The 21,133-nt window shown below is 52.8% G+C and overlaps 1 protein-coding gene across 2 annotated transcripts in view; it reads left to right on the top strand.

Annotated features, from left to right (window-relative positions):
• Window positions 1-795: 795 nt before the first annotated feature.
• Window positions 796-21,133, top strand: part of UNC5B (unc-5 netrin receptor B) — a 91,028-nt gene continuing 70,690 nt past the window's right edge. The window contains exon 1 of one of the 2 annotated variants that reach the window (XM_005565595.4): window positions 796-1,319. In XM_005565595.4, coding sequence (XP_005565652.2) covers window positions 1,241-1,319 — 79 coding nt within the window. In that variant the 5' untranslated portion in view covers window positions 796-1,240. The remainder of the gene's footprint in view (window positions 1,320-21,133) is intronic. The other variant, XM_005565596.5, reaches the window with a different exon arrangement.

Here is a 21,133-nt window from a genome sequence, read left to right as displayed (position 1 = left end):
TGGCTGGGAGGGGAGAATCTTGGAAAGAGATTATTGATATTGCACTGCAATTTCCACACAATTTTAAACATTTAATTATATACCCCCTTATGAAATAGTTATCCTTTTCCTCCATTTTACAGATGATGATGAAGGCAGCATCCGAATTGTTAAGTAACTTGTTCAAGGTCACACAGCAAGTAAGGGGCAGAGTCCAAGTTTACACTGAGGCAAAAATGGCTGTCCCACTGTCACGTAGGATGCTGGTTTACAGCAACCCAGGATCAGAGTGCTGGAGGGTTTCCAGGGGTCTGGTTAACAGTTCTGCCGAAGATCATACAGACAAGCAGAGCCAGCCAGGACGATCCTAATCTATACCCAGCTTCACATTGCTGTAAGCCCCAGCGTAACCAGGACTTGGGTGTTCTCATTTTGGGAGCTTTTTTTGGAAAGATCCCCACATGTGGAAGGCAGAGCGCATACTACAGACAGGAGAGTCAAAAGTGAGAGTCCTACATTCAATCAGAGGAGAAAGCTGACATGGCCAAGCCAAATGAAGGCTCAAAGCCAGATTTCCTTAATTTGGGCAAGCGAAAATTGGGCCGCCTCCACGTCCAGTCATTCTTCAGCGGCCGGGTTTTTCAAAGCTCTGCGCCCGCCCAGTGTCTCGAGAGGAACCTCCCCCAGGGTACCCCAGCTCTGTCGCGGCCGCGCCCAGATGGCCGTCGGGTTCCCCCTCAAGGCCCCCCTGCCGACTCCGCCCTCTGCCGGCCAGGCCCCGCCCGGCCGCTCGCGGTCCCCTCGGCTGACGAACTCACTCCTGCGAGCGAGCGGCGGCGCTCAGCATTGTGGCAGGCGGCTGGGGCCGGCTGGGGCGCCGGAGCCGCAGGCAGCCGCGGGGCTCCGAGAGGCGCGCACAAGGGCTGGGACTGCGCGGCGCCGCCGCTGCGAGCGCCACTGAGCGGTCGCGCAACTTCGGAGCCACAGCGCCGGAGCTAGGCGAGCGCTCGGAGACCCGGAGCCAGAGGGGCGCGCCGGAGCCTGGTTCGAGAGCCGGCGCCAGGCACCCACCGCGCTCCGAGTGCCAGGGGGCCCTCCGCGCAGCGTGGCTGCCGCTGCCCCCACGGAAGGCACGGGCTGGCGCGGCCGGGCGCCGGGGAGGACGGCGAGGAGGCGGCGGCGGCGGCGAAGACGGCGGCGGCGAGGCTGGGGCCAGGGAGACAGCCCCGGGGGAGAGGCGCCCGAACCGGGCCGCGGGAGCATGTGGACCCGGAGCGGAGCTCGGGACGCGCTGCTGCTGGCACTGCTGCTCTGCTGGGACCCGAGGCTGAGCCAAGCAGGTAGGAAGCGATCGGGCCTGGGGGCACGGGGCTAGGGGACCCTTGCGCCTCACTCTACCCTGAAGTTGAGGTGGTCTTTCGTCGCATCGATGCGCGCAGGGAAAGCGGCAAGGGCGCCCAAGTTAGAATGTAGATTTTACTGCCTCCCAAAGTGGGCAATGGCGCATCCACATAGCGGGAGGGGGGCGCAGGGAAGGGGGTTCACAGTAAACTGAAAGCTCCCTGCTCGCTCCTGAAAGGGATCCCTTCTTCTCCCTGGAAGGGGTGTCGGAGTCAGGGTCTGAGTCTCCGGGAGGATCCGCCTCTTGGGGACCCCCGGCTCTCCGCGCGCCTGGCGTCTGCCCCGAAAAAAATCTGTGGCTACATAAGCAAGGTGTGCGCTCGCTGCCTTACGCCGGTAACTTACTAGTCTGGTCCCGGCTCGCCTAGGCTCTTACACGCTATAGGGACACGAATCCGCAGACCAGAGGGAGAGAGCGAAAGACCTGCTGAACACGGGAAGGGCTCCGGCAGCCGGGGGAGGCTGGCTTGCAGGGCTCCTGACGCGGGGAGGGCTAGGTCCTGCACACATAGCTTTCCCCGAGATCGCTGGGCCCGCAGGTCTGGATTTTTTTTTTTTTTTTCTGAATGTTGGGGTGTGTGTGTGTGTGTGTGTGTGTGTGCGCGCGCGTGTGTGAGTTGGATGCGGGCGGGGGTTCCTAGGGATCCTGCGGAGTTTCCTTTTAAATGGGTCACTGACATTCTCGCTGTCCAGGGAACAGACTAGGTGCGCTCTCCTTGGTACAGCGCCCGCTCTGGACCCACAAAGATGACTTCAGCGGACTGGTGGGCTCCTGAAATAAAGTCCCTAATCCGCCTCTCTCGCCGTGGATGAATACGTTTCTCGCTCGTCCTGTAACTGAACCCGGTGTCGCTGGCTGGGCTGCGTTTTCCCGGGGAGGCTGTGGACTGACTGGAGCCAGCCTCTCTCTGGTACCTGAACCCAAGCAAGTGGGCTAGCCACGGCCGCCGGGCGCCTCGGCTCCGGAGCCGGGTGGGGACGGGGACTCCTGCACGGAGTCCTCTCTGAGTTGAGGCTGAGAATGGAGCAGGAAAACTGGAGCAGAAAGTGGACGAGATGACGCAGCCCTCCCCACCTCCTACCTCCTGCTGCGATGTTGACATCCGCCCTTCCCCCCTCCATAGCCAAAGATTCCTCATTCTGGAATTAGTGATTCCCACGGCCAGGAGTGAGAGCTTGGCTTTAGCACATTCCCCACTTTTTTTTTTTTTTCCTGGTGCAAGTCCTGTGCAGTAGAGTTACAACACTCAACCATTTGATCCAACTTAATTATGATTTGGGCAGACTCTGGTATTTAAAGCAGTGTTTTGAAGTTGGAAGGTAATGATGGGGATGGGGGAAGGCAGGCTGCTGAATGTCCAACCTTGTTTTAAAGGGTGCAGTTAGACGTGGGAGGTGCTTGGTTGGGGTGCTGGTTTCTGGTTGAAGTGGGGTTGAGCAGATGATTGAAGGGTAGGGTGAAGTCTTTGTAAATGGCACATGGGCAGGGTTGTGTCTTGGGAAGCTGCTTTTGTACCAGCAGGACAGTGGGATCAGGAATAAATACTTAGGTTACCAGGAATGAGAGGCTGCAGTAGGAGAAAGACAAGACTGGTTGGCCTATAGTTCTCTGGGTGGGTGGGCTTAGCCAGGAAGGCTGGGGGTGGCTTGCATTTCCTGCTTAACAAAGCATCCAGCCCCCACCTTCCCCAGAAGAAACCCCAGGCCCAGGGCTTTGATGGATTTGGGCACGAATGGTGCCCAGTCAGAAATGGCCTCTAATACCCGGCTTTGATTTCTCACCAGCGAGCAGAAGCAGTGTTGGAATTGTGCTCATTACTTAGCGCGGCAGGAGCTGCCTGCCCACCAGCCTGGAGAGGGGCCAACTGGTGGGGTCTGCCTGCAGCCTTCTCATTGCCCAGAATGTGTGGCCCTTAGAAACCTGCCTTCAGGAGGGAGAACATGTCCCTTCCTCCCACACAATCTTTTTTCTCTAATGCCACAGGCACAGAGCATCATTCTTTCAGAATGTTCTTTGGGTTTTTCCAGTGGATCTTTCACAAGCCCCATTTCACTGATGGGGAAAATCAAGGCCAGAGTGTTGGCTTTCTCCAAATCTTGCCTTCACTTGGCCACAGATTGAAGACTTGTGTAAAGGGCTCTTGTCCAATAGCCAGGCTGATTCAAGCCCAGCAGACCCTCCCTCCCATTCTTATCCACCCACCCCTCTGCCATGAGCCTCATAACAAACTGAGGCAGGTGAGGCTCTCCCTGCAGAGATGGATCTTTACTAGGGGTGTCCAAGCTCCCCTCAAGTGGCAGGCACCTCTCTCTCCTTTTCCCCACCCTGACCCCATCCCTGGTGAATATGGGAATGAGCTCCCTTTACAGCACTGAGAATTTTTTTAAGCTGTAAAGTCTGATGGTGGAGAAATCAAAACTGGAACCATAAAGCCCCAGACCCTTAGAAGGTGATTCAGCAAGTGACTAGCCAGAAAAAAGGCCACTTCAAAAGCTCTGGTTGGCCCTGGAAATCTCCTCCCACCCCACCTTTCAGTCCTTCCTGGAGCTTTTAATGAGCCTTTCCATGGCCTCTGGCTGGGATGGTTGAGAAGGAGTTGAGGTATCAAGATAATACTTCTTTTTAAGGTGCAATTAAAATCAGAGTTTTTGTAGTGTCTGCTTGGTGTGTGTGTGTGCATGTGTGTGCTCGTGTGCACGCACTTGAGCACACACAATGGTAGCCTGTCCTCGTCTCCCTCTGCACTCACTGTAGCAAACACCCATCTCACTTAAACAAATGGAAAATCAAGTGTCTTAATGGGTTTTCTCATTAAAGTGAAAGTACCACTGCAGGGGAGCAATTTCTCCTGTAATCTCTCTCCACCTCTCTCCCCTCCCCCGCAAACAGGGAATTCTGTAGGATAAAACAGTTCCCCTCTTTTCCAATCCACTTATTTAACTGTTGACACTTTGGTACAGGCCAACTTGCCCAAGGTCACATTGGGACTCACCGGTAGCACCAGGACTTGAACTGAGGCCTCACAACCTCAGTCTAGTGCTTCTAGCTCCTTCATCCCACCTGGACTGGAGACCCACCATCATGGGTGTGGGCTTGAGACTCTGAAATTGAGGCACCACTTAAGGCAGGCAGCTAAAGATAATATTGCTTCGATGGCTGCTTTAGACTGGAACTCATGGCAGGATGGAGGAAAGAGGTTGAGAGTTGGGAGGGTGGAGAGGTGTTCCAGGAGAGGGGAACAGGGCAGAGCCGAAGGTCTGCCACCAGGCAAGTGCCCAGAGGTGGCTGTCCCGACCCCCAGCATTGGCCTCCTGAGCAACTGCCCTGACCTGGGGAAGGGAGACAGGTCCCAAGTCAAGCTCCCTTGGGCTGCATGGCCAAATAAACATTAGCATTTTAGAGCTCTGCACCCATTTGTACAGTTGGGGACAGAATATGTTTTTACCTTTTACTTATATTCAAAGCTTTGGGAGCCAGTGTCCTGTCCTCCCCCACCTCTCTTTGTTGTTGAGTTTCTCCTGGACCAAAGGTCTTGTGACCCTTTTCCTGGGTGTCAGGCTTAAGATGAGGCCTGCCTCCTCCTCCTGATTCCCTGAGCCACGGAGGTTTTCTAAGGAGGTTTGTGGACTGCCTAAGATTTTGGGGATGGGCTGGGGGGAGGTGGATCCTTTCCATTCCAAGAGCTCTCAGACAAGGTGAGTGATTCTGAATAGACAGTGCTGGGAACCTCCCTCCCCCAGGGCCCACAGGCAGGAGGTCTTTTGACCCTCAGAGTTGGGGTTGGGTGGAAAGCAGACAGCTTGGAGGCCACTGCCGCCTTCAGGAAAGGGCAGAGGAGGCTGGGTCATAGGCTGGGACTTGGGGGTGGGAGCCTGGGCCCATGGAAACTGCTGCCTGGGCAGATGGCCCCCAGAGGGTAGGGAAGAGAAAGCCGGCGCTCAGGCCAGAGCTGGCGCTTCTCTGGCGTCCTCCTCCTTCTCCTCCTCACCAGTTTCCTAAACAGCTTCCACAAATAGAGTCATTAAAGCTGTGAAGGCAAAATGAAACCAAACAAGTGCGTTCTGTGCTTTTCTGTTTCTTATTTTTTTAAGGAAATTAAAAATACCGTAATTAGAATAATACAAGGAGAGAGCACTTTCCGGAAGGCCTGGGGTATGGGCACTTCCCACCCACTGGGTTGGCTACAGAGGTTGGGGCTGGGGCGCCACCTCCCGCCCCGTTAGGGTCTGTGATCCGCCGGGGGCGCCGCGGGCTTTTCCCCCGGCTCCATGCATCCCGGCGCTGGCCTCGGCCCCCGACTGGGAGTTGGGTGGCGCTGGATTGTAACTCCGGCCGGAACCGCCGCAGCCGCTGCGCCCCCGCGGGCAGACAAGCCCGGGCGGAGCGCGCTAAGCCACAGGTCCCCGTGGCGTTCCTCCTGGTCTTCGGGGATGCTAATGGCAGCGAAAATATTTGCTGAAGTGCCGGCATAAATCAGCCGTCTCCCCGCTTCCCCACCCCCACCCCTTTTGTTTCCTCTTCCTTCTCTCCAAAAAGCGCTGGGCTGCTGCGAGCGCCCGAATTTACCTTTTCCAACTAAGCGGCCTGATTAGCATCTCCGCCGCTTGGGGGGCTGGATTCTACCTTCTCCTGCGCCCCCCACCCCCAGTCCCCATCTCCACCTCCCTCCCCAGCCGAGCTAAATCGGTCCGCTGGAGCCCCGGGAGCTCTAACACCACCGCCTAGCGAGTGAGTGCGCGGAGCCGCCCTCCTTCTCACCTCCCAGAACAGGCTGCCCCCAGCGCTTGCAACTTACCCCTTCGCGGCGCCGCACGGCTTGGCTCGCTTCTCCAAGAAGGCAGGCTTGTGGGTGTGAGAGTATGTATTAAGGAGTGTGTGGGGGGGTGAGAACGTGTATTAAGCAGGTGGGCGGAGGTGGGAGTTTGCAGTTGGAGGGGAGGGTGGGTGTGGTGTTGCATTGGGGTGTCAGGTGTGTGTGGGGGCGAGCCATGCACTGGGTGTGTGCTACAGGATGGATGCGTGTTTGAGGAGGGCTGTGCCTTTTGTAACTCAGGATGTGTGGTGTATAGACTGTGTGTGTGTTTGGGTATGTGGGGAGTGTGCAATGTCACATGGGCACACTTGTGGTGTGTTTGTGTATAAATAGGTATGTGTAATGTGGAGACAGTGAGTCACCGCCAGGCATGGGAAGCTCCATCCATTGTATTCTATTGGGGATTCCACTTCGGGATGGGACACAGGCCACTTGCCCGTCAGCACTTAAGAGACCTCATTTTGCCCCGCACCTGCACTGTGAGCAGGGTTTGGCCTGGCTCTGCTGTTGGAAGGGCAGAGGACAGCTTCCCCTGCTGAGTGTGGATGGGACAGGCTTGCATGAAGGTGGGTCCTAGTGCTCCAGGGGGAGGAAAGTTGGCAGAGATGGACCCTAAGCCAGCCCAGCAGCTTGGGCTACTGCCCCCCGGAAGACCAGGGTCCCAGACCTGGAGTCTCCTGCAGTTGACTCCCAGCTTCCCCAGAGCATGGGAGCAGCTGCGGTTTGGAGATCTGCTCTCTGACCTGGGTCAGCTTATGCTTCAGCCTGTCTCCCCCAAGGGGAGTGAGTTCGCCTCTAGAGTTTGCTGGAGAAGGGGCCAGCAGAGCTTGAGTGGGTGGGATCCCCAGTGGAGGACCCCATCTTAGGCTGACGTGGCTGGGGCCTGGAACTCTCAGTGGTGGCAATTGAAAGAGGACAGACACACCCACACACATGCTGGACTCCACTGTCCTTACCACTTTCTTGGTCACAGAAGCGCTTCCCTGCTTTCCCAGGGCTGTCCACAGGAAGGACTTCCATCACTTCAACTCTAGGATAAGATGGACTGTTCCGGAGCAGGGAAGCCTACAGGAAAATCACAGTCCCTCCCCCGACCCTGGTGTGCATGTTGCTTTACAGTTTACAAAACTCTTTTATATGTGCAATCTCACTTTGTCCTTATAAGAACCCACCGAGGAGGTGGAGGCTTTCACTTAGGAGGCTGAAGAGGCAGGACTGGGACCCAGGTTTGTATTAGTCAGGGTTCTCTAGAGGGACAGAACTAATATATATATAAAGGAGAGTTTATTAAGTATTAACTCACAAGATCACAACATCCCACAATAGGCCGTCTGCTGGCTGAGGAGCAAGGAGAGCCAGACTGAGTTCCAAAACCGAAGAACTTCGAGTCTGATGTTCGAGGGCAGGAAGCATCCAGCACGGGAGAAAGATGTAGGCTAGGAGGCTAAGCCAGTCTCTCTTTTCACATTTTTCTGCCTGCTTATATTCTAGCCCTGCTGGCAGCGGATTAGATGGTGCCCACCCAGATTAAGGGTGGGTCTGCCTTCCCCAGCCCACTGACTCAAATGCTAATCTCCTTTGGCAGCACCCTCACAGACACACCCAGGATCAATATTCTATATCCTTCCATCCAGTCAAGTTGACACTCAGTATGAACCATCACAAGGTCAGAACTCCTAAGCAGCCCTGGTCACAGCCCTCGAGGAGGTGCTGTCTGTAAGGGATGCTGATGTCCACTTTAGAAATGTTAAGTGGCATTCAGAGCATTGCGGACGCCATGTGAGAGTGACAGATGATATGCAAGGGAGAGCATAGCAGAGCCAAAGTTGTAAGGCATGGGGCTTCCTGGGGCAGGTGATGAGTGCCAGACCTTTACTCTGTCCTTTTCCGGTCCTTCTGAGAGCATGTCCTGAAGAGAGGATGGGATGGGGGGCTAGCCAGCTGGGCATGTGGGCAGGGGTGCCAGCCGACCTCTCCCTACTCTTGGGAAATTTGCCCCTGTTAGCATCTGCGGTGTTTACCATCCTGGGGTGAACACCAGTCTTGGGGAACAGACCCTCTAGCCCATTCCACCTCCCAGCATCCCAGGTTCAACTGAACGTGTGTGCTTGGGTCACGAGTCCTCTCAGCTGCTTCTGACTCTGTGGGCTAGGACTGTGGCAGGGCCTGGAGGCAAAAGGCTGCCTTCTTCTTGGATCTCTCTGTGTGGCTCCCAAAGGTGAAACGAGCCCAGAAAATACTTTCTAAGCACTGGCAGGGATCATATTGGGGGTGGAGACTTGGGGAGGTATTTCTCTACCTTTGCCCTTCCCCCACCAGAGAACACAAAGTGGGTAAGAAGGGGAACGGTGGAATCCTCTGCCTAGCACTTCTGTGAGCCATTTGCCAGGGGTAGGGGTGGGGAGATCCTTTGTCATCACCACCTCTGGGAACCCCCAGCTGCTCTGTTTCCACACACACCTCTCACCGGGGCCTTAGCTGCAGGTGCAGAAGAGTGCATGGCATTGCCAATTGGAATTCTGAGGGGTTAACATGGCCTCCCAGCATTGTCATTGACTACGTGGTGACGTTGGGCAGCTCACCTAACTGGACTGTACCTCCATTTTCTCATCTGTAAAATGGGGGTAATAACATCATCCTCAGAATTGCCTTGAGAGTCTCATGAGCTGATGTATGGAAAAGCCCTTAGCACAGTGCCCGGCACACAGCAAGCACTTAGGGCCTGTTGGCACGCAGCCTGCCCCAGAGAGAGCCCAGCGATGCATCATCATCTTCCTCAACGGGAGTGAAAGCTGGGAGGTCAGGGCCAGGAGTCTCAGCCACTCCTGGCCGAGGAGTTAGGAGACTCTGGCTCTTGATCTTCATTTGCTGTGAGACCTTGGGCAAATGCCTTTCCCTCTCTGCGTTCTGATTGTTTGGTTTCTCTTCCTATCTGTAAGGAGTGGGGCAGAGGTGGAAGGATGATCCATACAGGATGTGGGGTTTTCATCTGGTTCTATCTGAAGAGGCCCCAGCAGTCAGAAAGAAACAGAGGTAGCCGAGGCCCAGAACCACTTGTGTTTACAGAGGCCTCTCCAGAAAGTCAATATATTGACTGGAATGCCCTTGCATGCATTATGCGGCCCTGGGTGTCTCTCTCACCGAAGCCGTAAATCACCCTCTGGGAACTTGGTCCCTTTTTCCTGCTCCATAAGCGTCTCCTGCCTCAGAGACTGAGAACCCCAGATGCCAAGCAGGGCCCAGGAGGTAGAGAAGGGCCCCACTGGCAGAGGCAGCCTGGGCATGTGCGAGTAAGGGCCCGTGGTCCCCCACCCTTGTCATCCACTCCAAAGCTCAAGTACACCCTGCTGAGGGTGTGTTAGGGACAGACTTTGCAGACGTGGCCCCCGTGTCATGCATGGCTTCATTTCTCAGAGGCCGGGGGAAGCCAATCTTGAGGGTTGGGGAATGAGGACTCCTGTCTCCACATAGGATATCGGAACACCAGCCCACCCTAAAACCTGATGCACATGCCCATTCATTCAGCCTGGGCAAGTGCTGAGCTCTGTGGTCAGAAGCTAAAAAACCATGGGCCTGACTCTTGAAGAACTGATGGGCTTTGTGCTGCTGCTTGAAGCATGGGCCAAGTGCCTGGCCTGTGATGCTGGGGTACAAGGGGGGTTAGGGTGATGCAAGAGAGCAACCATTCAAGATGAGCCAAGATGTATGTGTCTTGGGAGGGGTCTTGCGTGATGTTTAGAGGGCAGGCTGTGCAGTCACATTACTTGGGTTCAAATCCTGGCAGTGCCACCATCTGGCTGTGTGTCTTAGAGCAAGTTGCCTACCCTCTCTGAGCTTAGTTCTGAGCTTAGTTCCTTCATTTGTAAAATGGGAGTAGTAACACCAATCTCATTAGATTTGGGGATAGATGAGATCATGCGTAAAAGTGCTCTGCATATTCTGAAGTGCTCAGTGACATTCACTGTCATCATCATCATCATCGTCATCATTATCATCATCATGTGGGCACCGTGTATTGGGTGGAATGAAGGGAAATGTCTCAATGTTGAGAGGAAGAAGCTCTTGTGGCCTGGGTGGTCAGAAAAGGCTTCCTGGAAGAGGGAAGGTTTGCACTTAACTGGCGCTTGAGAGATGAGAGACTTTGGGTAAATGGAGAGTGTGACCCTGGTAGGGGATGTGTACGTGAAGGTATGGGTGGGACTGTCTGGCACATCTACCTAGGAGACAAATTCTACATTCAGGTTCTGACTCGTGTCTGATCATCTAGCAACTCAAGACTTCCAGGGCCAGAGGTCTGTTAGTACAGTGGGAAAAGGCCCAGGCTTTAGGATTTGAATCTTCCAGAGGTGGCTTACCCTCTGTGCCTCAGCTTCCCAATTCATGAGATAGGCACGATTCTACCTTCGTCAGGTGCTGATGTGACGTGAACTAACACATATGCAGTCTTGGCAGAGTGGGTGCTCTGTGCATTTCCATTGCCTTCCCTTCTCTTCCTGCCCCTCGTCCACTCCCCCCACCCCCAATCTGGCTGACCCCTGGATAGGACTAGGGCTGGGCCTGGGCCCTGATTCTCTCCCTATGCATCTCTGGGCAGAACAGGGGGACAGAGGGTCCCAAAGTGGCAGTTTCCAGGTTGGCCAGAAAGCCAGGGAGAGGGGCAGGAAGAGAGAGGCTGCTTTTTCTGGTCCCTGGTACTCACCTGGGCCTGCCCTGACCCAGGAGGCATCCCCAGGGGGTCTTCTGCTGAGATCACCCAGGAGCCTGCAACCCCCAGAGGCCACAAGCGGTGTCAGGAGGCATTACTGCCTTCAGGAGACAACACCCAAGGAAAGCAGTTCTGTAATGCGATCAGAGGCGTCCGCCTGCCTGGCTGGGGACCTGGACACCCATGCAGGATGCAGAGCTTACAAGAAATTGAGTCAGGAATTCCAGGAAAGTTGTCCGTGGCCCCCTCCCCCATCCCTGTCCCACCTTTGGTCATTCTGTGACACAGCAGGGCAGAGTGAGATTGGGAGTGAGCAGTGACCTCTGGTGGGTGGGAGTCTGTCGGATGGGACAGCCTGCATTCTTTCCTTGTCACCAAGCCAGGGCTCCAGGGTTGGGGAGACAGGTTCAGCAGGGGCAGGCAAGATGGATTGAAACTACTAGGTGATGGCAGAGCAGTCATGGCACTAGGTGACTAGGGAGGCTGGGTCTGATTTTGCTTACTCGTGTGTGTTCCTGGCACCCGGAAGGTACTGGGTAAATCTCTGTAGAACGGATGAATGACAACTCATGGTCAGACCTCACTCACCCAAGAGGTAGCTGTGATTTTGTCCCAGCTGTTCATGGACCTGCTGCTGTGGATGAGTAACCAAAGAATTAGAAGATTTTTCATTCCCTTGCTTCCAGCCTTCCCCTCCTGCCTGCCTGCCTCCCTCCCTTCATTATCTGCTGCTTGCTTTCTTTGAACACTTACTGTGTACCCGGCACGGTGGAAGCCAGAGCCAAGTCTTCAGTGATCAGAGCCCCTAGGTTGGAAGGAATTTATTCACTAAATTCAGTGGAGCCACGGAGAATTAACCAAGTTTTGCAGTCAAGTGCCCTTGGCCCCTTTACATAGAGAAAGCAGACTGGCACAACACCTGCTGGGCTGGTAAACTTTGTGCTTATGTGCAAGGTGGCCCTTGTAAGGCACAGCCGGTCCAGGCCACTTTAAATGTTTGTTTCCTACTTGTAGCCACAAGCCCATTATCACTTCTCTCCACCTTGCCTTCCTGTGGCTCAAGAGAATGCCCACCGCATGGACAACAGACTCTGAGGCCTGAGAGCAAGTGTGGGCTGAGCAGGTATATCTAAAGGCCATGGCCAGATCTGACTCCAGGCCTCAGCCCTCTATAGTGACTGCTACCAGCTTCTTATCAGGATCTGGGCTTGGTGCAGGAGAGCAGTTCTGGCCATGGGGTCTGGCTGATCCAGACTCTCGGTGGCACCATGTCCCGTACTGACATCTTTGGGAGTAAACATCCCCAGGCAGCAGCAAGCCTGGCCCAGTGACCATCCTCAGCTGGTGGCTCACTGGTCCTTGTCAGGGGCCTCTGCCAGAGGCTGATTTGGAATTCCTCCCTGGCAGCCCAGGAAAGCCAGGGCTGCTGGGCACAGTGACCCCTGCTGCAAATTTGATCCAGCCCCACATTTTCCTCCCGGTCCATCCCACTTCTGACTTCTGTATAGGCACACACACACACACACACACACACTGACAGCAGAAAAAGCCCCAAGTTGAGAATTGGGAAAACTGGATTCTTTTTTTTCTTTGGAAATAAAATACTAGATTCTAATCCTAGCCATGTAGCTAGCTAATTTGCTTTGTGACATTGGACTAGTCCTTTCCCTTCCTCTGTCCAAATGAAGAGGTTCTGCCCTGGAATCAGAAAACCTGAGTTCAAGTCCTGGCCCCATCACGAACTACAATTTCATGAGCCACACTATAAAGTGTGCCCCCTGACTGGTTGTGGGGACATTAGAGGAAATGGGCATGGTCAGTAAAGGTCACTTTTCTTTCCTTTCCACCCAGAGGGAAATCCACAAATTGCTGGATCCTGCCTTCTAGCAGGATTTTGCATTGCTGGATCCCAAATCCACAGAACCCGCCTTCTTTCTTTCTGGTATTCCCTTCTTGACATGGCATATTAGACATAAGGTAGAGTGGGGTTATCCTAGGGACTTCTGAGATGCCTTCCAGCCGTCAAAGCCCATCGCTGTAAAGGACCGTGGGTACAGTTCAGGAAGGCCTGTGGAGTGACTTGGTAATCATCTGGGGGTCATCAGCAAGGGGAGAGCCTGCCTTGTTGTACACATTTGGAAAGAGCACTGGACTAGGAGTCTGGAATCTTCAGCTCTAAGGCCAAATCTGTCTCTGTGCGATAGGCAAATCTCACCCACCTTCTTAGAGCCTCAGTTTACCCATCACCAAAAGGAACAAAAGAAGCTGAATGCCAGGTAGGGCCAAGTGAGAAAACACCCAGAGAGGTGCTTCAGAAACTGTTCTCCAAACCCCCAGGGGTCGCTGATCTGAGGCAGCAGGAGGCCTACAGAACAGCCCCTGGACTATGTGGTGCATCCTGGGAACTGCTGCCTGTGTGGCAGGGATGGGAGGGCCCACATGCCCATTTCGCTGGCTTCTCCCATGCGGGGCTGACCACAGCTATTGAGCTAAGTGACAAGAGTTTTGGCCACTTCTCATCCATCTTTGTGTCCCCATACCCTGACCCCATCGCACACCCCACATCCCAGAGCAGAGGAGGCCCGGGTGCCACGTCAGAGATGGTTAGTGTCAGTGCCGGGTTTGATGCTGTCTGAGCCAGCACACCATCTGCCATGCCCACCAGAAGTTACATAATCCCTCGGCCGGCTGCCCATTCTTAGAAAACGGGGCAGGCAGGACCAGCAGGGAGTAGAGAGTTAGAGTTTTCTTGTCTGCATTTTGTTCCCTCTCAGCCCACCACATCCCTGGACCAGTCTTCGCTCTCTGAGTTGCTCCCACACTGTTTAGAGCCTGAGACGTAAATGCCAAGGCAGAGAGAGGCTCACGTTGGAAGGGGACATGGGTCGTGAGGACTGCTTGCCACCATGCCACACAGACTCCAGGACACCCTGCAGATATGCCTGCTGGCAGCACACCTGGCTGGCCACGCCTTGCCAGTTCCTCACACCGCTCCTCTGCTGAGCCTGTGGTAGGTTGAGGAGGACCACTCAAGCTTCTAGGACAAACAGAGTCTCCCCTCCACCCCCTAGTTCCTGCAGAGATATTCCCTTTCCAAAATCTTATCAGATCATAAGCATTTTTATTTATTTTTATTTTATTTTATTTTATCTTTTATTTTTGAGACTGAGTCTCGCTCTATCACCCAGGCTGGAGTATAGTGGCACCATATCGGCTCACTGCAATCTCTGCCTCCCAGGTTCAAGCAATTCTCATGCCTCAGCCTCCCAAGTAGCTGGGATTACAGGTGCCCACCACCACTAGACCTGGCTAATTTTTGTATTTTTAGTAGAGATGGGGTTTCACCAAGTTGGCCGGGCTGATCTCAAACTCCTGACCTCAAGTCATCCGCCTGCCTCAGCCTCCTAAAAGTGCTGGGATTACGGGCATGAGACACCTCGCCCAGCCCATAAGCATTTTTAATAACTGAATAACAGCCAGATAACACCAACCATGTATCATTAGGGTCTTTGGAATCCCCGAGACCCAAGATCCCTTCCTGTCTCCTTCATTTGCTGGCTGCATGATGTTTGCCAGGCAACTTTACTCTTGTTTGGGTCAGTTTCCTCATCAGTGAAATGGAAATTATGAAGCCTGCTTCCCAGAGCTGCCTTAAGGATGGAATCAGATAATACTTGGAGAGGACAGAGAAAGTATTTAGTGATGGTAGCTCTGATCAGCGGCATCCAATTCCATTCTCTCTATTTTTTTTTGAGACGGAGTCTCGCTCTGTCGCCCAGGCTGGAGTGCAGTGGCACAATCTCAGCTCACTGCAAGCTCCGCCTCCCGGGTTCACACCATTCTCCTGCTTCAGCCTCCTGAGTGGCTGGGATTACAGGCGCCCGCCACCACACCCAGCTAACTTTTTGTATTTTTAGTAGAGACGGGGTTTCACCGTGTTAGCCAGAATGGTCTCGATCTCCTGACTTCGTGATCCATCCGCCTCGGCCTCCCAAAGTGCTGGGATTACAGGTGTGAGCCACTGTGCCCAGCCTTCCATTCTCTCTTTTTAACATCATGACCAGATCTGATTTATTGCAGGAATGCAAGAGTGGTTCCAAATGATATTTGATAACATGCCAAATTAATATCATGTTCCATATTAATGAATCTGAGGAAACAAAATCATATTATTATCTTCATAGATGCTGAACAAAGCTTGGATAAAATACTACACTAAAAGAAATAGGAATTAAGGGATACTTTTTAAATGAGACAGAGAGAGAGAGAGATACCATGGAATACTATTCAGTCATAAAAAGGAATGAAATAATGGCATTCACAGCAACCTGGATGGAGTTGGAGACCATTATTCCTTTTTTTCTTTTTCTTTTTTTTTTTTTTTTTTGAGAAGGAGTCTTGCTCTGTTGCCCAGGCTGGAGTGCAATGGCACGATATCAGCTCACTACAACCTCTGCCTCCCGGGTTCAAGCAATTCTCCTGCCTCAGCCTCCTGAGTAGCTGGAATTACAGGTGTGTGCCACCATGCCTGGCTAATTTTTGTATTTTTAGTAGAGACGGGGTTTCACCATGTTCGCCAGGCTGGTCTCGAACTCCTGACCTCAGGTGATCTGCCCGCCTCAGCCTGCTGGGATTCCAGGTGTGAGCCATCACGCCTGGCCAGAGACCATTATTCTAAGTGAAGTAACTCAGGAATGGAAAACCAAAAATCATATGTTCTCACTTATAAGTGGGAGCTAAGCTATGGGGATGCAAAAGCATAAGAATGATATAATGGACTTTAGGGAGATGGGGGAAGTGTGGGAGGGGGTGAGGGATAAAAGACTACACATTGGGTACGGTGTGCACTGCTTACATGATGGGTGCATCAAAATCTCAGAAATCACCACTGAAGAACTTATTATCCATGTAACCAGATACCACCTGTTCCCCAAAAACTATTGAAATAAAATAAAAATAAAAATAAATAAAAATATATTTATATACACACATACCCTAGTCCTAAAGCTAGTATCTTAATTAATGGGGAAACACTAAAGGTACTTTCAGTAAGATCAGTAATAGATACCCTGCTAGTATTCACCTCTGCTAGTATTCACCGCTAGAGGCATTAGCGAATGTGATTAAATGAGAGAAGTCTATTAGAAGCATTAGAAAGGGATAAAGAAGAAGTAAAACTATTCCTACCAGATAGCAAAACATACTGTAAAGCCTCTGTAATTAAAACAGTGTGCTTACTGGTGTGTGAATTAGCAAATAGACCAAAGAGAATAGTAAGTTCAGAATTAGACCCAAATGTCTATGGAAATACAGTATATAACAAAGGTGGTATCACAGGTCACTGCGGTTAAGACAGACTTTTTAATAGATGGTGCTCGGACTACTGGGTAGCTATGTGGGGAAAGGTAAAATTTGATTCAAGTCTCACACCATACAGAGAGATGAGCTCCAAGTGGATTTGGGATCTAGATGTAAACAACGATACAACTAGTAAATGAAAACATGGGCAAATTCCTTTTTAAACTTGGGGGTGGGAAAGGCTTTCTAACTATGACTTAAGATCTAGAGGCAAGGCCGGGTGCGGTGGCTCAAGCCTGTAATCCCAGCACTTTGGGAGGCCGAGACGGGCGGATCACGAGGTCAGGAGATCGAGACCATCCTGGCTAACACGGTGAAACCCCGTCTCTACTAAAAAAATACAAAAAAAATAGCCGGGCGAGGTGGTGGGCGCCTGTAGTCCCAGCTACTCGGGAGGCTGAGGCAGGAGAATGGCGTGAACCCGGGAGGCGGAGCTTGCAGTGAGCTGAGATTGTGCCACTGCACTCCAGCCTGGGCGACAGAGCGAGACTCCGTCTCAAAAAAAAAAAAAAAAAAAAAAAAAGATCTAGAGGCAATAAAAAAACTAATCAGTTTTATTACATGAACATTTTTAAATTTTTGACCAAAAAAAAAAAAAAATCACAGAACACCTTAAACAGAGTCAAAAGACAAAGTACTTGACAAACTGAGAGAAATATTCAAAACATATGCCACAGACGAAGGGCTGATATTTATAGTATATAAAGGGCTCTTAAATACCAAGGAACAAAGGATCAAGCCCTAACAGAAAGGTGGAAAAAAAGACACGAGCAGACAATTCACAAAATAAGATAGAACAATGACCCTGAAACACTCACTCGGAATTACAGAAACACATACTGTAAAACTCCGAGATACCATTTCTCACTTACCAGATGGGAAAGCATTAAACACTGTGGCCTCGCATTCAGTTGTGGAGGGGGGCTTGAGCCCACGAGGGCGCCCACGGGGCCTGCTCTGTGCCCACCTTGGCCATTGTGTATGCATTGTCTCATTCAGTCCTTGCGATGACTCTGGGAGGAAGGTCTTAGCAGAAGAGCAAAATGGGGCTCGGGGAAGTGAAGTGACCGACTCTAATCTAGCTTTTAGTGTCAGGGCCTCATCTGGATTCAGCCCTAGCCTTTGGACTCCAGATTCAGTGCTCCTTCCGTGAGCCTACCCTACACCCACTTCCCGAGGCAGGGACTGGGCCTTATCCCCTGCGCCCCTCCCTCAATGCCCAGGGAGTGCTGGATGCTCTGGAGTTACTTGTGGAGTGACTGGGTGGTGAGGGAATCGCACTTGGAGCTGCTTTATAAAATGCAGACTCCTCCACCGACGTGATTGTTGTCTCCCTCAAGAGCTGTTGATTGATGGACGGAACTGGGCTTTTCCCACAGGCCAGTCAGCCAGCCCCAGTCAGCCTCTTTGCCATTTTAAGGATTGGTCAGGAAGAGTGGGTGTTTGTGGGTGCATGGGGAGCAACAAGCCCCAGGGGCAGATCAGCTGGTCTGCTGGAAAAGAGGCTGAGCCAGACCTCAGCTCCTACAGAGAGTGGAGGAGACCCTGGGAGGATGGTGGGGGCATGATTGCCGGAAGGTCCTGCTCCAAGCCTGAGAATTCTGCTTACCAGTCAGTAAGTTTTTTTATTACACCCTTGACAGTGTCCTCCTCCCACCTTGCCCCCGGATCCTGAGGAGCCTGCAGAGGGCGGGGCAGGGCCCACTGAGGGTCCGACCCCTCCAGGGAAAGGGGCCGCCGGAAGTGTGGATCAAGCCATCCACCCTCCTTCCCATCACAGCCCACTGGACCAGAGCGCTTGCCCGAACCCCCAGAGGCCCTGATCTCTGCTGGAAGAGCAGGCTAAACAGAAATTCCCTGGGACCCTGGGGCATCTCCCTCTCACCTCCCTGGACTTCCTTTCCAAGGCTCCTTCTAGGCAGTTGTTGTGCTTCTGGGCAGGGCGTGTAGTTCTCAGAGCTTCTTAGGAACGGCAGTCTGGTAGACCCTATAAAGGGGTGCATGAGGGCCCCGTGTCCCCTTGGCTTGAGTAAGAGCTGGTGATGAGAATCAGCCCCATGCCATCTCTGGCTGTCCCACCATTGCTGGTCAAGGTGATTCCTGTTGCTCCCAGGCACAGAGCACTCATGCAAAAACACCTTCTTATTGACTCTGAGCTTCTCAAGAGCCCCACAAAGTCATCAGGGGGCGTGTTTCCACTGCCCTTTTATGGCTGGGGAAACTGAGACAGAGCTACCTCCTAACCTACACTGTTACCATCTGACTTTTCACTCTACTGCCTCCTCTCTGCTCTTGTCTTGGTTTGGTGGCTCAGAAAGGTGAAGAAAAGAAGCATTGTAGACCATTCTAGATTGTCCTTCAAGGACACCCTGTCTTACCTCCGTGCTTTCCCTAGGGGAACTCAGTTGTGATTAGAAGGAACCTGAGGGCCCTTACCCTGATTGGTCAGAGCGAGGAGGGGTGCAGGCCTGTTCAGGAGCCAGGATCTTACCTCCACTCCATGGCTCAGCGAGGGAAGCTGTTGAGCCCTGAACACACAGCAAAGCCAAGGCCAAGCAGGTTGAAGACTGGCAGCCCTTAGCCTCTAGCCCTCCTGGCTACACCACAAAGGTGGACATCAGACTGAGCAGAGCAGGCCCGTGGCCAAGGTCGAAATTGCTTTCAATGGCCTGTCCACCAAGTGACCTGGGGACCTAGCCTGCCTCTCTGGGGAGGGGCTTTCCAAAGACAACCAGCCACCTTCTTTTATGCCCTCCCCACCTCATCAGGCCTCCGGCCCTGGGTATGTGGGCCTCCCCCCACATCCCTGGAGCCTGGCACAGCCTCCCTTTGGATGCTCACCATGGGTGGACAGCTGGGACCAGCCTTCCCCATCAGGGAAATTCCAGATCCCACCAAATTCCAAATTCCATAGCCTTATCTGGCACCATTCTGTCTGACCTTTCATGGGCTTCCTTGTGTGGGACGAAGGACCTCCCGCCCACAGAAAGATTACGGGGCAGGGAAGCAGGGAAGTGGGGGTTCCCCACCTTCCTACCACTCAAGCTCCCTGGGTGTGTCACAGACTTGTACCATGGCTGGAACACACAGGTTGTTTATATGGAGAGCACCTGGGAGCAGGGATTTGGGGTGTGGCTGGGGGTGAAGACAATGGGCTTGACAGTAGCAAGCGACCTCCATGGTGAAGTCATTGTCCCATTTAACCCTGTCAGAGCAGAGATGATACATCAAGGCAAATCACTTCCTCTCTCTGAGCCTCAGTTTCCCTGTCTGTTAAATGAGGGGTTTGGACTAATGAACCATAGGATTCCTTATAGCTTTCAGCTGTGCATTGTAAAGTCCCCTTAGCCCAGCAGCCTATAGAATTTCCTAAGGCCGGGCGCGGTGGCTCACACCTGTAATCCCAGCACTTTGGGAGGCCGAGGCAGGCGGATCACGAGGTCAGGAGATCGAGACCACAGTGAAACCCCATCTCTACTAAAAATACAAAAAATTAGCCGGGCGCAGTGGCAGGCACCTGTAGTCCCAGCTACTCGGGAGGCTGAGGCAGGAGAATGGCATGAACCCGGGAGGCGGAGCTTGCAGTGAGCTGAGATCGCACCACTGCACTCCAGCCTGGGCGACAGAGCTAGACTCCGTCTCAAAAAAAAAAAAAAGAATTTCCTAAGGGGCAGGAGGTGCCATTGTGACACCCACTGGCCTCTTCCAAGCATTTCCTGCCCGGCACCCTAAAAACACAGTGGGGGTGAGGTGGGGGTTGGCAAGAGTGTGGGCTCGGCCGCTGATAGAGTCGTCATTTCACACACCGGCAAACGTGCCTCTGGACGGAGTGCTCTCGCACTGAGCTTGGCGTGGCTGGCTCCTTGTCGTCCAAGTCTTGGTGCCAATGGCCCCTCCCCAGAGAGTCCTTTCCTGGTCCCCTGCCTCTTTTACTCTTCTTCCAGCACTTCTTGCCATCTGGAATGGTTGTTTGAATACAGAATTATGCATTGACACCCCAGCCCGGGAGCACGGGCTGTGTACACTCAGCAATGTACCCTCGATTCTCAGAACAGTCCCCAGCACACAGTGGGTCCTTGTGAACAGGTTCTCAGCAAACGAAAAACCACAATTGTACATAAAAATCTTACGAGTTTTTTTTTTAAATGCACATGCCTGGCCTCTACCCTAAAGGTTCTGGTTTAGGGACTGTGGGCCAGGTTTGGGCATACGAATTTTCACAAAACACCCCCAGTGATTCTGCTGCACACTTATGTTAAAAGAGACTAGCTTGGTCATTCTCAACCTTAGCTGGACAGTGGGATCACCTGGCACCTAGGTCCCACCCAGAGATCCTGACTTAATTGATCTTGGGTTCTGGCCTGGGCATCAGGATCTTTAAAAGTCCCCCAGGTGGTCCTCTTGTACAGCTAAGGTAGAGGACCCTGGGACCTGAGGATCTCCAAGACCTCTCTGATCCAAAATTCTGCATTCTTGGAAATGCATTCTTGGAAAGCCCTGCGAGGTTAAGCCACTCTGTTCCACACAGCAAACTGAATTCTCTAATGGGAGAACCTCCTTGTTGAACCCTCCTGCAAAGATGAAGAAAAGGGATACCCCTTTTGACCCTCGTAGATGAGTTTAAAGCATTGCCAGGAGCCTTGTGGCCCATCTCCGACGACTGCTCAGGAACTCCCAGGAATGGCCTGTGGCTCTGTGCACAGCCCCCTAGCACCTCCTTTCCCTGGCAAGCCAGCTGAGCTGTGTCGAAACCTGTCTTATCTCCTCCTCTGATAGCACACAGTTTTAAATAAGATCTTCATTTACCAGAAGTTCACACCACCACGTATGTGTTATATGAGAAGCAGCAATCTTGTGTTCATGAGGGAAATGCAGT

The sequence above is a fragment of the Macaca fascicularis genome, chromosome 9, assembly GCF_037993035.2.
Source record: "Macaca fascicularis isolate 582-1 chromosome 9, T2T-MFA8v1.1".
NCBI classification, from domain to species: Eukaryota; Metazoa; Chordata; class Mammalia; order Primates; family Cercopithecidae; genus Macaca; species Macaca fascicularis.
The sequence above is the reverse complement of the archived record's forward strand: the minus strand, read 5'-3'. Positions and strand labels throughout refer to the sequence as shown.